At 33.2% G+C, this 17,285-nt stretch overlaps 1 protein-coding gene across 2 annotated transcripts in view; it reads right to left on the bottom strand.

Annotated features, from left to right (window-relative positions):
• The window catches only part of LOC102801216 (inositol-pentakisphosphate 2-kinase-like), a 44,662-nt gene that overhangs the window by 18,878 nt on the left and 8,499 nt on the right, over window positions 1–17,285 (bottom strand). For both annotated transcript variants that reach the window (XM_085497128.1, XM_085497129.1), the window contains exons 2-9: window positions 12,648–12,701; window positions 9,827–9,916; window positions 8,276–8,458; window positions 6,907–7,002; window positions 4,610–4,668; window positions 3,278–3,350; window positions 1,526–1,653; window positions 639–799 (exon numbers count right to left, since the gene is read on the bottom strand). In XM_085497128.1, the coding sequence (XP_085353254.1) occupies window positions 639–799; window positions 1,526–1,653; window positions 3,278–3,350; window positions 4,610–4,668; window positions 6,907–7,002; window positions 8,276–8,458; window positions 9,827–9,916; window positions 12,648–12,701 (844 nt within the window). The remainder of the gene's footprint in view (window positions 1–638; window positions 800–1,525; window positions 1,654–3,277; window positions 3,351–4,609; window positions 4,669–6,906; window positions 7,003–8,275; window positions 8,459–9,826; window positions 9,917–12,647; window positions 12,702–17,285) is intronic.

Genomic DNA, 17,285 nt, shown 5'->3' with positions numbered 1-17,285 from the left:
TATAATTATTTCCAACAATAAATACAACCAATGTTTTCTATGAAAGTTTAAAATGTGTAATCTTGTTGCATTTACCAATGTTAAAATGACTAATGTTTGTCGTCCATCACACTGACACTGTTGGGAGATAAGTAGGAAAAAACCTCGGGTACAAAATCCAAGGATATAATTTTTTCTATCAACACCTTTGATGTGCATGAGTAGTTGACTGATCAATGGTTATGTTTATTTAAAAAAAAATAGAAACTCTAAATAATGACAATTAACACATCATGACAATTAACACAGATGTCTATAGCAATCAAAAGCTCGTCAACTGCCATTAAGAAAAATAATCTCACTTTATACAGATTAACATATTCAAAGCAAAGTTCAATTTTAATGAAACATTACTTATCCAGAATATGTCTCACAGAACAGTATGGGACTTGTCTTGGATTTTGTCCATCATCATATAGATGGATGTAAATCAGTATTGTCCTATCAACATCATGGGCCGGATGATTTGATGATCTTCGTAATAAACCCAAATCACTAAACATGACATTATCAAAATAAAAACAGCTGTGGTGAGGTTATAACTTTACTGCATACAACGTTATAGTGAAAAGTGATGGATGTTTAAATGAGAGATTTACCGGTTGGGGTTTGCAAAGGTTTGTATCCACTTGCAGCACATCTTGTATTGCATTGTATTTCAGTTTTTCTTTTCTTACTCAAGTGTTGGCAATTGTTATCACAGTGGGAAGTGTTCAATAACGCAGATATTATGATCTCTTCAAGGGACTGTAGAACTGAACTGAAAATGAAAAGATGCATTCAAAAAATCAGGACTGAAACACAACATGAAAAGTAAATACTGTAAAATACTTTATTTTCGCTTGGAATTAATTTTGGCTGAAGGAATGATTCAGTGAAAATAAAATCCAGCGAATATACCTTTTTTCCTATATTTTACTTTCAACTTGTCAAAAATCAGTAAAAATAAATTCCGTACAAAACACCAAAAATGTCTTTTCAGCGAAAATTAATTCCAGCTAAAATAAAGTATTTTACAGTACTGGTTGACGATATGACCATGGCAACAATAAGAAGCAATTTATATTTCAATCCGTCAATGCGTTGTTGTAGTAACACAGAAAAATTATCTGCGTCACTAGATATCTCAATTCAGCCAAGAAAAATAATTGCGATTCACAAAGGGCATGTTTAATCTTAGCAAAAAATGTTATAAACATATATTATATTAACCCTTGAATGCCTAGGTCAACTTTTGTCACCTTTTCAAAAAATAATTTTTTATTTATTTATTTTTTATCATGACTTGTTAGCCAATGAAAAACAATATTTTGAACCTAAATCAACAAAGAATTTATAATTAAATACATCAAAATGCAGTTGATACAGTTTTTTGGATTGTGACATGATAGGAAAGCATCACAAAATGTTTCATTGCATTTTGAGCTACATAGTATCTATGACCAAACAAATATTAAAACTAGAAAATGAAAGATCACCAGGTTACCTTTGTGAAATATCGGTGGTAGGGTCATCTTTATTCCCAAAGTGAGCCTCTAACTGATTATAAAGACAAGTTTTATCATCCTTACTCGGGACACCATTATCAATACAACCATAAATTAACATCCCATCCTGTGAAAAAAATATGTATATTGTCAAAATTAATTTTCTTGTCAAAAAATTGGCATATATTATTAAGGTTTGTTTTTTCAAGAGTATAGTCTAGGTTGTTCCGTGTTACCAATTTTTCCAGGAATGTTCAGCTGTTGTTATAAAACATTATCACATGACCTTAGTGTATACCATTCACAGCAGTGTAATTTGGTATGTAATTTTAACCAATATTTCACACATGATGATATGCACAATAAACTTCATCAAAATTATATGACGGTTTTATTTTTTAATGCTATAAGAGAATTTCAAATTGAATAACAACAATTATTATACATCTGTCATTTAGTGGTATTGCACTGGGTATTTTAATGCTACCATATTAGGAAACGCGAATGCCAAGTATGGAACAATTACACATGTAAGAGTTCTCTAATAATAAAAATCAAAATGGCTATTCCAGGGTTTGACTGGACCCACACAAGGAAGTTTGCTTAATCTGTTCTAAACTGTTTGGATTTGGGCATATTCCATGATGTATTCCTGGGAGGAAAAGATGTATAATAATAAAGTTATTACGAGGATACTGCAAAGGTTATTACAAGGATACTGCAATGTATGCAATCAGACACTACGCAGTCGCACCGACCTTGGCTTTGGCCAATACTCCCGCTGTACTGTCTTCATGCAAACTTTGCAGTATCCTCGGAATAACCTCATATTCCAATGCAATTATGATTGAAAGTTTATTTTGAAAAAATTACTATGAAGGGTTATATTTCTGATTTCGCAAAATATTGGTGACTGTAACTGCAAATGTGTGTATACTAATGCACTTAGACGTCATGCCCAATGAGCATCTGATTTTTAAGTGTAGTTCAGTAAAATCATGATTTTTCTGTCATTTTTAACAATCATGTGATGAAGGGATTATAACCTGATATCTTTTGTTTGTAGATGACACCATGGCCTATAATATCCATTCACCTTCACTTCATGAATAATAGATCCCATGATGTCACTCATATCAATCTACAATATTATGCGGTGATAATGCAAAAATATGGCATCATAAAAACCTCTAATTCTGATAGTTTTATATCAGGTGACAAGTTCAGAGAAATGAACGTGGAATTCCATATCACAATTTTAAACATTTAAACTTTCATGAAACCAAACTATAAACTTTGTGTTAATATATAATGTAAGCCAGTAAGGACATTCAAATGTCAAAACAAATGTGTAGATTTATTCATCTGTAAAAAATTACTGCATAGAACACACTGACATGACATTATGCTGACATTCAAACTTGTGCATATACATCATTGGACATCATTGGACCCATCTCATTAAAATCTTGTGGGAACAGAAACCAATCAGAGCTTGTGTTACAGGCTGCTATTTAGTAAGGCGTATTCTAATTGGTTGACAGAGCATGGAAGTCGGATGTAATTAGAGGTGATGTCATCAGTGACCAGAATTGAAAGTGACTGGAGCCTTTATCTGTATCTGATTTCAGCAAGATTACCATGTGACATACTCAAAAGGTTAACAACTCCTACATATAGTTGATAAATAAAGCATTTAGTAAGAAATCTACGCATGAGACAAGATAAGATTACAAAGAGAGACAACTTACCTTGAATATCCGCAGGTTGTTTTGAGGGTTTAATGCGAGTGATGATAGAGCATAATGCATGCGGTTCACATGGCTTCAAAAAAAAAAATAGGCAACATATGTCACCAAAATGAGAATATAGTTTTACTTTAAATCAGATACCTGTATTCCATTTATTAAGGGCAAATAGATACAGACATGACACCAATAAATGTACCCAGGGTACAGTCACCAAATACGTGCAGACACTGCTCCAATAAACATAAAGTACTAACACGTACAAAGATAGCACCAATAAATGTACCCAGGGTGAGGTCACCAAATATGTGCAGACACTGCTCCAATAAACATAAAGTACTAACACGTACAAAGGTAGCACCAATAAATGTACCCAGGGTAATGTCACCAAATATGTGCAGATACTGCTCCAATAAACATAAAGTACTAACACGTACAAAGGTAGCACCAATAAAGGTAACCACGGTAACATTGCTTAATCACATACAGATGCGACAAAATTTGAATTTGTATCGGAAATTTGAAAACAAACTTTTGAAAGAGATGGCATGCTTGTATTTCAAAGTGTTTTATTCAACATGACACCAAAATAAACATTAAAGATTAACATAAACATAAATATTTGTGAATGGAATATTAGCTGGTTTTGAAATGGTGAACCAAAGTCACTCTATATACCAGTCTGGAAAAGATTATTGTTTACGATGTGAATTGCTTCAATCTGATGCTCAATGCTCGATATCTCAAACTGCATGACGATTGTTCCACAGACTTTCATAATTCAGCCATTTTCCTGATCTATTATTGATCTTAAAATCAATAAATCAATGTTTTGAATAGATTAAAGTAGGTTTAAAAGTTGAGGGCTTGTTCAAGTTAAATTGTATATTAATATATCATAACTCATTTTATTCCTTGAGACTGTGGGTGAGTGAGGGTGAGTCAACTGGATTGTCAATTCATCTACAATGATGCTGTTTACCAGTTAAATTTTCAACTTGTTCTGCTTTCACATTGTTATCTATTGAGTTTTATAGCGAGACAATAAAAGTCAGTGGTTGTCACTTCATGTATGCCACTGATATGGGTTCCATATGAACACGATAACATTAATCACAATGCAGTGTGTATACATTCACAGAAACAACTTTGAATGTTCATGAAAATAGTTGGTAACAAGGTTTATGTACAATCTGTTTATGTATAATCTGTTTATGTATAATCTGGTGGATTATAGAAATTTCAATTTGGTTATCAACACATTTTCTATGCATGCATGGCATGACCATGCCCTTTTTTACATTATACAATTATGTAATTAGTTAAATGACTTACCCTGAAAACAAATCCAGTGGGCAGTAAGTACTAAGAGTTTTCCATTTATTCTCTTTCAACTAAAAATATAACAAGGAGAAAAAAGACACGATGTGACTATGTACTAAAGATGTTTTAATTTATTACGACAAATAATTCTGAAAATTCATCTTCACTAAGTCATACCATATCGTGTTGAACAAAATGATGTTTTTCTACACCTGGATAACCTGATACACAGTCTGTTCAACCATTGAATAAACCGATACACAGTCTGTTTGACCATTGAATAAACCGATACACAGACTGTTTGACCATTGAATAAACCAATACACAGTCTGTTTGACCATTGAATAAACCGATACACAGACTGTTTGACCATTGAATAAACCAATACACAGACTGTTTGACCATTGAATAAACCGATACACAGACTGTTTGACCATTGAATAAACCGATACAGACTGTTTGACCATTGAATAAACCGATACACAGACTGTTTGACCATTGAATAAACCGATACACAGACTGTTTGACCATTGAATAAACCGATACACAGACTGTTTGACCATTGAATAAACCGATACACAGACTGTTTGACCATTGAATAAACCGATACACAGACTGTTTGACCATGCATTGAATAAACCGATACACAGACTGTTTGACCATTGAATAAACCGATACACAGACTGTTTGACCATTGAATAAACCGATACACAGACTGTTTGACCATTGAATAAACCGATACACAGACTGTTTGACCATTGAATAAACCGATACACAGACTGTTTGACCATTGAATAAACCGATACACAGACTGTTTGACCCTTGAATAAACCAATACACAGACTGTTTGACCATTGAATAAACCGATACACAGACTGTTTGACCATTGAATAAACCGATACACAGACTGTTTGACCATTGAATAAACCGATACACAGACTGTTTGACCATTGAATAAACCGATACACAGACTGTTTGACCATTGAATAAACCGATACACAGACTGTTTGACCATTGAATAAACCAATACACAGACTGTTTGACCATTGAATAAACCGATACACAGACTGTTTGACCATTGAATAAACCAATACACAGACTGTTTGACCATTGAATAAACCGATACACAGACTGTTTGACCATTGAATAAACCAATACACAGTCTGTTTGACCATTGAATAAACCGATACACAGACAGTTTGACCATTGAATAAACCAATACACAGACTGTTTAACCATTGAATAAACCGATACACAGACTGTTTGACCATTGAATAAACCGATACACAGACTGTTTGACCATTGAATAAACCGATACACAGACTGTTTGACCATTGAATAAACCGATACACAGACTGTTTGACCATTGAATAAACCAATACACAGACTGTTTGACCATTGAATAAACCGATACACAGACTGTTTGACCATTGAATAAACCGATACACAGACTGTTTGACCATTGAATAAACCGATACACAGACTGTTTGACCATTGAATAAACCGATACACAGACTGTTTGACCATTGAATAAACCGATACACAGACTGTTTGACCATTGAATAAACCGATACACAGACTGTTTGACCATTGAATAAACCGATACACAGACTGTTTGACCATTGAATAAACCGATACACAGACTGTTTGACCATTGAATAAACCGATACACAGACTGTTTGACCATTGAATAAACCGATACACAGACTGTTTGACCATTGAATAAACCGATACACAGACTGTTTGACCATTGAATAAACCGATACACAGACTGTTTGACCATTGAATAAACCGATACACAGACTGTTTTTGACCATTGAATAAACCGATGGCCAGCATCATAAAATTATTGTATAAACAAATGTATAACATGGTGTACTGTAAATTTAAATAGGCTGAAGTGAATTGCTCAAAGGATGTATGAGATAAATATCTGAAATAGAATTTGTCAAATTTACAAATCAAATTGATGCGCATCAGTTAACCATTATGATTAATTATTTCACACATGCCAGAGATCTGGTTCAAAATATCTCATTGTAATGTAGTTTTACAACAAAAATGACTGCCTTTCGGCCATCTTTGACTGAATCACTATATCATCACACATGCCTATGTATCAGACTAGGTGTTAGGTAAATGCAAGGTTTGAAGAGAATCGGTCAAGGTATGCCTGAGATACAGCTCTGAGTGAACATACACACACACAGAAAATATCATAAGTCCCTGTTTCTGACTGAAAAGGGCCCAAAAACAACTATTCATTAATAATTTTAATAGTTTTGAGGAAAATCTAAATCAGGTCTTACCTTCAGCCTCTGATGAAGACAATGACGACATACTTTATGTTTTATATTATTAGAGCTGGCAATATGAGATGATGTTGGAAGAAAGCCAGCCTTGGGCTAAAACAAAATTACACATTATGCATGACATTCAGTAAGTTGAAATTTGCTGACACTCAATAGATATAATTACGCTATAATTACATACATGTGTCAGAATAAACAAGAAAATACTAGGTACAATTAAAAATAAAATAGCTGGGTGATATTGGGTGGTATTACATATCATAAAGCTAGTACATTTTTTGAAATACACCTGTGGTGGTGTTTCAGACATTAAATATATGACCAATAATGTGAACTCATACATAAATTTTCATACATGAATTTATTTTCAATATGTAGAAGTACATCTGTAATACAATCTCCTTGTAGTTTTTGAGATAAAAACAAAAATTAAGAACAAGCTCGCTATATGCCTCTCTACTAGAGCCTAGGTATGATGCTAGTAATATCTCACTGCAGTCTACAACTGACTGTAGATTTGAAATTTTAAAGAAAATTCTGAAATATGGATGTCTAAGCATTATTAGGGACGACGTCAAAAGATCAATGTCGGATAAAAAACTTATTTCCTTTAGTTTGGGGGTGGGGGGGTTTTGACCTCAAAAAGTTTCCATCCGGCAAAAACGATTTTATTTTTTAATGAAGTCAAAAAAATCTTGGAGTATTTGTAGTTCGTTTTTTTTCTATCCAATCATGGACAGAAATAACCGAAAAGGAAAAAAAAACAGAAAAATTGTTTGGTTTGAGTGTAAATCTGTGCGTTAAATGAGGTGCATTTGTAAAATCTTTTTACACCCACCCGACAACCAACTGCTATGCAATACTACTGTCCGATTATCAATTTGTATTTAAAGGTGAATGTAGTCTGACGCCATGACCAATATTTATCAATTAAGTTTCAGTGGGGGGTAGGGGGGTTTTGAAAAAACTAAAGGAATTAAGTTTTTTATCCGACATCGATCTTTTGACGTCGTCGTCCCTTAGAAGAAAATGCTTTCAAGCTGGCAATGAACATCATTATTGTCTGAGACCCCCTATAACATAATATACATAAATTCCATGCATAAATCTGAATAGATAATGAGATATTACAAGCATCATACATGTACCTAGGCATTATAGGAGATGTATAGAGGAAGTGGAGTGTTACATAGATTCTAGAACTTGTAAAAGTCCTTCCAGTTTTCACCAAGAACTAACTCCCCAAAAATGATAACTCTGACACAAACAAACTTAACTGTGATTTCAAAACTGGGGCATGAAACTAGTTTGCTAGGAATGTCTATATCAAAGTTGACATGGACATGCACGCCACAATAATGCTTACCTTGATTTCAATACAATATGTTGGGACATTCTTATAATTATGCTTCCGGGGAAATTGACAAAAGTCAAGAGATTTTTCTGCGTATATGCTGTGAATTTCACTCCCAAGACGTGATGGTGGTCTTAAATGGCGAAACACTGAGTTGATGCTGCAGACAAACTGTAAGGATACTTCAACAAGAGACTGTATGCAAGTGGAAAAATAAAAGGGTTACACAAAATGAAATAAATTATTAAACATAAGATACAAAGTTCACATAGTTGATAGATCTATTTTTATTACCATACTTCCTTAATCAAAAGCCCCTACCCTCTATTTTTAGACATTTAACAAGTTGAGGTCATCCCAATTTTCAGTTTGTGACACTAGTCTCCCACAATGTGAACCATATGGACATGATCATGTCATCTTGGAAAACATTGGTAATCATGCAAACACAATCCATTTGGGATTCAACAATAACAATCATGAAAAATCCATGGATATGGAAATGAAATCAGTTTGGATGGGAGTTACAACATAGAATAATGTTTTTGATCAGCTGTGTCAGATAAATCCAGGAGACATGGCAGTGGATGCCTTCAGAACAACTGAAAAATATTATCGCTGTCCTGATTATTGAATTTAATTTATTGATCATATTACAAAATGCAAAATAAAATTGGTTCAGTTATAATTAAATTACTTAATAATTTTATGGCAGGGCGGGTCAAAGATGTGAGCATCCCCCATTCTCCCTCAACCAACTAGATGACACCACTGAAACAAGTGAACTAGTATTTTAATCTTATAGGTGAAAGACCCCTAGAAAATTATAGAGTATGAATAAATGTTTCCCCAGGTCAAGTGATTTCATCCATTGACAAAGGTTGACAGTCTGTCACAAACAGGTGTAATAATGTTTGATTAAGGAATACAAACATTGGCAGCAGCCCAAACCTCTCAAGCATTATGTAGAAAACACCAGAAATAAATGAATCAGTGCCGCCTCCAGTATTCAGAAAACATACATTTTGTTTTGTTTAAAGTGATATGGTCATAATCTAACATTACTAATCACCCCATATCTGAATATCTTCTTGTACTCAAATGTTGATATACTTTCACATTTGACATATTATTGTGAAATATTCATATCTCATAATGGGAAACAAAAATATTAAAATATGATGTTGCATCACAAAAAAATCTGTATGTCTTTGACACCTCATATTTAAAAAATAAAAAGCACTGTCAATAAAATAGCAATCACATATTTTGAATAAAGAGCAGTTTGAATTGTTATAAACCTGCAGCAGTGACCCAATTTAACCCCAAAAGACCCCCTAGCTAAGTTAAATTGGAGAATGTGATGACAGGTCAGACACAGTCCAATACTGTCTGAACTTCACTCATCACTGCCTGTTACAACCCAAGACTGCTAGTTCAAACTACACAATGAACTTGAATGTGATAGAAGTAAATCAGGGCAACCGTAATATAAAGTCATGGTACGGTGATTTTAGTTCTATGGGCTTTAGAAATGGACATGTACATGTATATTCTACTTACCCTTTTGACAACATACTCATTTCCCAAGAGAGGTATCATTACATTTTCAACATAGTTAAGGTTTCGCTGCACAATCTCCCTATCAGTATCCTATTGTGAGAACAAAAGTATTGTGTTTTTGAACCTTAAAAGACAATTTTCATTGTAAAATGTGAGATGGATGTGTTTCTCAACCTCACACTAAGACACTTTTTTTACGAGTAATGTACCAGAGCTATTCTCTGTGAACAGCGCTATTTGAAGTCTGAAGAAAATCCCCAGGTTACATGTTTTTTGATCAATATTCAGTTCAAAATGGCTGCTATACTAGGAGTTAACACTATGGGGATACCATATTGTATCATTTTGTCCATAGAAACAAGTTTGCGTAACCCCTCTTCATTTTATCTTTTCATTTATTTATTTGATAGAAACTTTCACTTCTCAAAATATGGTTTGTTTTTCGTGTGTTTCTGGTTCAAATTAAAACTGCACGTATTCCTGATTTGACAGTACGCACACTTTATATAATATATACTTATATATACATTTGCAATATGTACATATCTACTCTCCTCATATCATTACAAAGGATGTCAGTTGAAAAATATTGACTCATGCATGTGTCGATGTACTCATTACAATACAGCGATCTGATGACCTATTTTTTTGGTTGTCTGGTTTGCTTGGTTGTTGAAGTCAATACATGGTTGTATATCAAACAAAATGACTACCGGTATGATCAAAATAATAGAAATTATAAAAATTAAACAATTTGGTAATATAATGCAAGCATATATTATTAAATTTGAACATCCACACTCTGGAACACCCCAAATCACTAATACTTATAAGGATAAGGTTCTGTATTGGGACATTCCACCCCATAGACGTCAATGTATTAACTTCAGCAACCAATCACACACATAGATCAAGAAGATCGTCAGGCCCCTGTGATGCAGAAGTTGTTTAAAAAATAAGATCTGACAACAAAAGACAAATGTTTACACAGATTACAAAAAACCATGCACCTATCTATACCAGATCTCAGTACATGCTGTCTACGAGCACTATCAAGTGTGCACTTTACAGTGTCAATAACAAAGACGAGTTGACCACTATGGACAATGCTACCAACTTTATATCTTTAGTGAGTTTTCATTGGCAGGGGTTAGGGCATCGTATTTGATTTTATCTAAGTAATATATTTGTGCGTTTAGTATTCACTTTGTTTGATTGGCTATCAACTGCACATTTATAGATAAGAAGTAAACAGAATGACATGCTTCAAAATCCTATAATGTCCATTATGTACAAAGCTTTAATGAAATCTGTCTCTGCACTGCCAAGATGTATTTCCAATATTTTTAATATTAAAATGGTCGCAATCTGAGATGCATTGAAAGCTTGCTCGATTTACATGTTGTGTCATAAATTTTCATAATAAACATTTATGCCTTAATGAAACTGAGTGTATTGCCATGTTGCTCATCTTCACACGTCAACAATGTCTAAGTTCACAGTGCATCTACATTGTATGTTATACTATAAAGGCATTAATTATTCACTGGGTTTTAATTTTGCTATTTTCGCTGATAAGTAAAAATCCACTAAATTAAATCTACTGAACATGTAAAATAACAATACTAGTAAAACTTATTGTTTCTTTGACTTATTCATGAAATTAAATTACAGTGAATATGCTCAAAATGAAAATAAAAATAAAAATAAAAAAAAATAAAAATAGTGAAATTAAATGTTAGTGAATATAAATGGTTTTACAGTATGTGATTTGCCAGGCACAGAATGTAAGCACAAGTATGCAAGAGCTGTGTTGTTTATTTTGACTGCAATGCTATCTCTATCCTGTTGTAGTATTCATGTTTTTATATTTATGACTGTTTAAATTAACCTAAGCTCTTGGCCACTTCAAAACACTTATTGAGGTCTTATAACTACATGCGTTACATATACTGTAAAATACTTTATTTTTGCTTGGAATTAACTTTCGCTATTTTCGCTGAAGAAATGATTCAGTAAAATAAAATTCAGCAAACATACCTTTTTTCCTATATTTTACATTCAACTTGTCAAAAATAAGTGAATATAAATATTCCACACTAAACACCTAAAATGTCTTTTCAGCGAAAATTAAATTCAGCTAAAATAAAGTATTTTACAGTACCGGGTAGATAGAATACAAACACACTTTCATCATACTGTATGGATATTAAATAAGTGAAAACAAGTTTCAGAGTCATATGATAACTCATTGTTCATGTCGTACAAACTTTGTACATTTGACATGCATACAGAACTGCACACTGTGTTCGGTTCAAAACACTCATTGAGGTCTTATAACTACATGCGTTATGTAAACTATATGATGGTTTGAGTTTGTATAAATTAAAGAAAAAATAATTTTATCAATGATGTTCTTTTAGTGTTTCAAATGTTGGCTAATGCTCATGTTCGAATACATTTACATTCATGTCTGGAAAAAACAGCAGCTAACAGTAATTTGAAGCAACAGGAAATTGAAACGAATTCACAAAAGTTTTTCCGCAATTTACTAATATTGATGCCAGTATGGTAATTATATGCATAGTGACTATAGTAAGGTTGGATGATTGAATGACAGCAAATCAAGCAAGACGAAAACACCTAGCATTATGAATATTCAAGGACATGAGAGAAACAACAACTGGTCGTCATTGGTTACTTGAAATCAGTAAATAGAAACTGTGTTCTCTTAGATTTCATTTACTTGTAAAAGAGGTCTTCATCATATGTCATCATTTAATATTCAGAATTATAGTAATGAAACAACAAACATACATACCTTTTTGTCCTCTTTATCTGCATTTCGTTTCATGAACCGGTATACAACATTTTCCTATAAATGCAATAATTCAGAAGATGAGAAATAATGACCAAATAGTAATGGCATCAACAAGGAACAAGGACCTCTTCCCTGATAAAAAAAACTTTTAAAGGGAATCTTACAAACCCAGGGATTGTACCAAAGAATCATGGGATAATATTGTTTATGTTGTTTACAATGTTAATCTATCTTTTGTTATCCATTGTAATCCAGAAAGTAAATTTGTTGTGAGATTAGGTTTAACTGGAGGTGCCCCTTAAACCAGACTGGTCATGCTGTCACTGTTCTGTCGTGTTTTCAGGTCCACCATATATGAGTAATACAGTAAAGCATTGAACCAAATTATTTTTGTTCAACCACCAATCAATAAATTTATTAATAATTAATAAAAATGAGAAAATGACATGTGCTCTGGGAATACACAAAAAGATCCAGAGACCAACAGTAATCAATTCTCTCACAGATTTAGTATTTCAGGAAATACATTAGTCAAGTGAGATTTGGTCAAATTGTAATTAGTGTGACTTCAAATGGGAACGTTATCGCATACCTATCATCCGAGTATCTTTATTTTATGTAGCCATGGTCTAATTCAACTACTTGAGTTGTCTTAGTAACTCAGCAGGTTATAATCACTTCTATACCCAACATTCATATAAAGTTAAAATGCAACAAGTACAAGATCCTCAATAAGCCCATCTAGATTACACCTAGAGTTTTGTGTTGCCAGAGGAAGACATTTAAATTAGAGCAAATGCAAACAGAGCTGGTACAGGTGATGTTCAGTCACAGATGTGGCCAAGCTACGATTTTGTACAAAGTAGACAATGCATATTGGTAACATTGCCAGCTAAATCGCTGAATGGTTTGCAATGTGCTTCTCAAGATTGTTTGGTCAAATCATCTGAAGAGATACATGTAAGTTGAGTAACAATAAAAGATTCATTTTATTTCATCCAATCGTATAAATTGCTATGACAAACAACAAATGCATTTCAGAAAAGTCGCTGGCTGAACGGAACAACTCATAAAACTGGTTTGATCTAACCAGTTGTGATCACGTAACGATCTTACAACGCACATATCAAAACAGTCAGCAACTTAGCTTGCAATGCTGCTGTTTTGGTGTAAGAAACAATATGGCTGTGACATTAACTTTTTTCTTAAAATCAGAAAATATGTAAATCATTAAAATTGACCATTCACATTCAACTAATACAGTGTCCAGCATGTCATTTGAGGTTGTATCTCACAGAGATCAATGTGAAAATAATTTTATTTTGACAGTTAAAAATGAAATATGGATGAGAACATCTAATTTTGAATACTGCTGTTTGATAATATATGTTGATGTATACAATTGAATTATGATTTATACCCAAGTATTCATTCAATGAAACGATGAAAGTCTTTAGTAATTTTTAAGGTATGTACATCATGTATAACAATCACTGCACATACGTATTAGATGTTTTTCTATTCTTATCCAATGAATACTATATAGTATGTTTCAAAAGCGAAATAATCATATTGATTACGAATGAAGTTGATCAGATGATGAAACTGGTTATGTCACTATATTTCACAAAAACTGGTGATGTCACAGTAAAAATTGGTCATCATGTAACTTAGTGATGTCACTAAACAGGTTACACATAAACAAGGCTTAGAGGTACATTTGTGTAACAAATCATGTCAAAATAATTACAAAATATTAACTATAACCAAATGATTGGGAGTGTGTGCAGCCATCCACTCTCAACATCCCACTGTTCCACCATCCTGTGGTATTAATTATACACAAGGAATTAGTATTCAATAAAAATGTCCATGAGACCCCATACTAGTTAATACACTGGAATGCATATTCTATTTATAAACATCAATATTAATTATTTCTCAAATACCATAATGTTGTTGTTCACATATTTACTACAGAAAAGTGGAGATTTTTTTAAAATTAATTGATATCAACACTGTTAACAGTTTGAAACACTTTTCATACATAAATTTGGCATAATATTCAGTAAATCCAGCACCACACACACACTGCTCACATTGTTAAGTAATTTTATACAATTTCTTTATTACCTTGTTTGAAAAAGCAACCTGACGGTATTGCAATACAGTTCACTGATTTAAAAAAAAAAATACTTAGTTTATATAATTTGACATTTACTATCATTATTTATTATTAGTAGTAGCATTACATATTATTAATATTTTTCTTGTGTGTGTAAAATCCCCACCTCATACAATCTCACATTACAAATCTTACATTAGCCCCCACCTCATACAATCTCACATTACAAAGCTAACATTAGCCCCCACCTCATACAATCTCACATTACAAAGCTAACATTAGCCCCTACCTCATACAATCTCACATTACAAAGCTAACATTAGCCCCCACCTCATACAATCTCACATTACAAATCTTACATTAGCCCCCACCTCATACAATCTCCCATTACAAATCTTACATTAGCCCCCACCTCATACAATCTCACATTACAAAGCTAACATTAGCCCCCACCTCATACAATCTCACATTACAAATCTTACATTAGCCCCCACCTCATACAATCTCACATTACAAATCTTACATTAGCCCCCACCTCATACAATCTCACATTACAAAGCTAACATTAGCCCCCACCTCATACAATCTCACATTACAAAGCTAACATTAGCCCCCACCTCATACAATCTCACATTACAAAGCTAACATTAGCCCCCACCTCATACAATCTCACATTACAAAGCTAACATTAGCCCCCACCTCATACAATCTCACATTACAAAGCTAAATATTTTCCACAAGCAAGTTAACTGTTATTCGAACACTGAGTTATGATTTGGTTGTGATTTCTCACAAAAGTGGGCATGGTTTAAAAAATATGGGCATGATCATATTTGTAACTCAATGTTTTCGTAACTCGATGCATGTGACTCAAACTAATTAGCATCTCTAAACTGTTACATAACTATCATTATTATACATCTGTCACCGTAATGCCATAAGTTACAGCGTGCCGTAATTTTGCAGTATTTTATGGGGTATTTTCATCCTACCATATAAGGAAATGCGAATTCCAAATATGGAATGATTATGCGCTTAAGCGTCCTCTAATAATAAAAACAAACATGGCTGCATTCAAGGTTTGACCGGCCTCATCACAAAGAAGTTCACTGATTCTGTGCTAAGTATTATTGAATTCGGCATTCCCATGATATATCCTTGAAAGGAAAAGATGTATAATAATAAGGTTATTATGAGAATACCTCAAAGTATGTACTCAGACAGTACGCCGCGGATCGACCTCCACTGCTTGTCGGGCGATACTCCAGCTGTACTGTCTTCAGGCATCTATTGAGGTATTCTCGTAATAACCTCATAATATTGCTATTTTATTTGCAAAACAATCAACTATATTGCAATACTACTGGTTGGGTTGCACTTTTTGTCTCCAAATGAAATAATTCAAGGCCGAATGAAAAACTACAAAAAAATTAAGCATACTTTTACATATGATATAAATTGACTTTGGTATCATGTAGGGTTGATAATGGACCTTGAACAATGAAGATGCATTCCTTTCAAGTGTATTTATTATAAACAGCTCTTATCAAGTTCAAGTCATTTTTCAATGGTATTTAGGTCACGACATAACCTCAAAGCAAATATATGTGACTGAACATTATTATATGACAATTCTGATAATTAACTGCATATGTGTAAAGATTTCATCCGTCAAAGTTCAAAATAAAGAAGACACACCTTTACAAACAAGTATTATCGTGAGATGCACCTTTAATGTAAACTACAAGGTAACTGATAAATGAGCTAACCATGTCATATTTTTTTTTTTCAAAAGTGAAAAAAAGTGTTAAACAAAACAGCTGCATACATGTAATTCAGCAGTATGACTCACTCCTACATATTCTATCAATGTCATAAGACTATACCATGTAGTGGGAACTGAAATGTCAGACAAGTGCAATTATTCCAATTTTTTGTTTTTCGACATAACATAAATACAGAGCATTGTATGTTGCTTATTAGACCATGTAACTATAGTCTGTGTTAATTAAAACACCACAGATCTGATGACTGTGTTTGGCAAATATACTAAAGTATCCCGGTATTTGGCTTACATCAATGGGGAGTAAGTGTGTAATGAAGTCAAATATTCTGTTTTCACATCGATTTTTTTGTGTCACTCATTAAGTCGGTGAACTTATTGCAGTGTAAAGAAAAACAGATGTGAACATATCATGCGATCACCATCATAACGAGTCTTAAACATGTTCAGTATCCGCGACCATTCCCTCATGTGTCCATAACAGCAATCAAATGTATTTATGTACCACCAATGCAATCAGGTAGGGAATCCTACCTGTTAGTTATCAAATTTAAGATAGTTTAACCATGTCGGAGATATGGATCCAGAAGCTGATGCTTGTTTATGATGATTTTTTAACATTAAAATTATTGACATTCTGTCTTCTTTAATCTGATCGTCAATTGAGTACTTGTCCATATTGAGAGATATTGCTCTGGAAAAGTATCAATTAAAATAAAATGGCTACCAG

Source organism: Saccoglossus kowalevskii, chromosome 3, assembly GCF_978046115.1.
Source record: "Saccoglossus kowalevskii chromosome 3, keSacKowa6.1, whole genome shotgun sequence".
Taxonomy (NCBI): Eukaryota; Metazoa; Hemichordata; class Enteropneusta; family Harrimaniidae; genus Saccoglossus; species Saccoglossus kowalevskii.
This window is presented reverse-complemented; position numbering and strand designations above follow the sequence as displayed.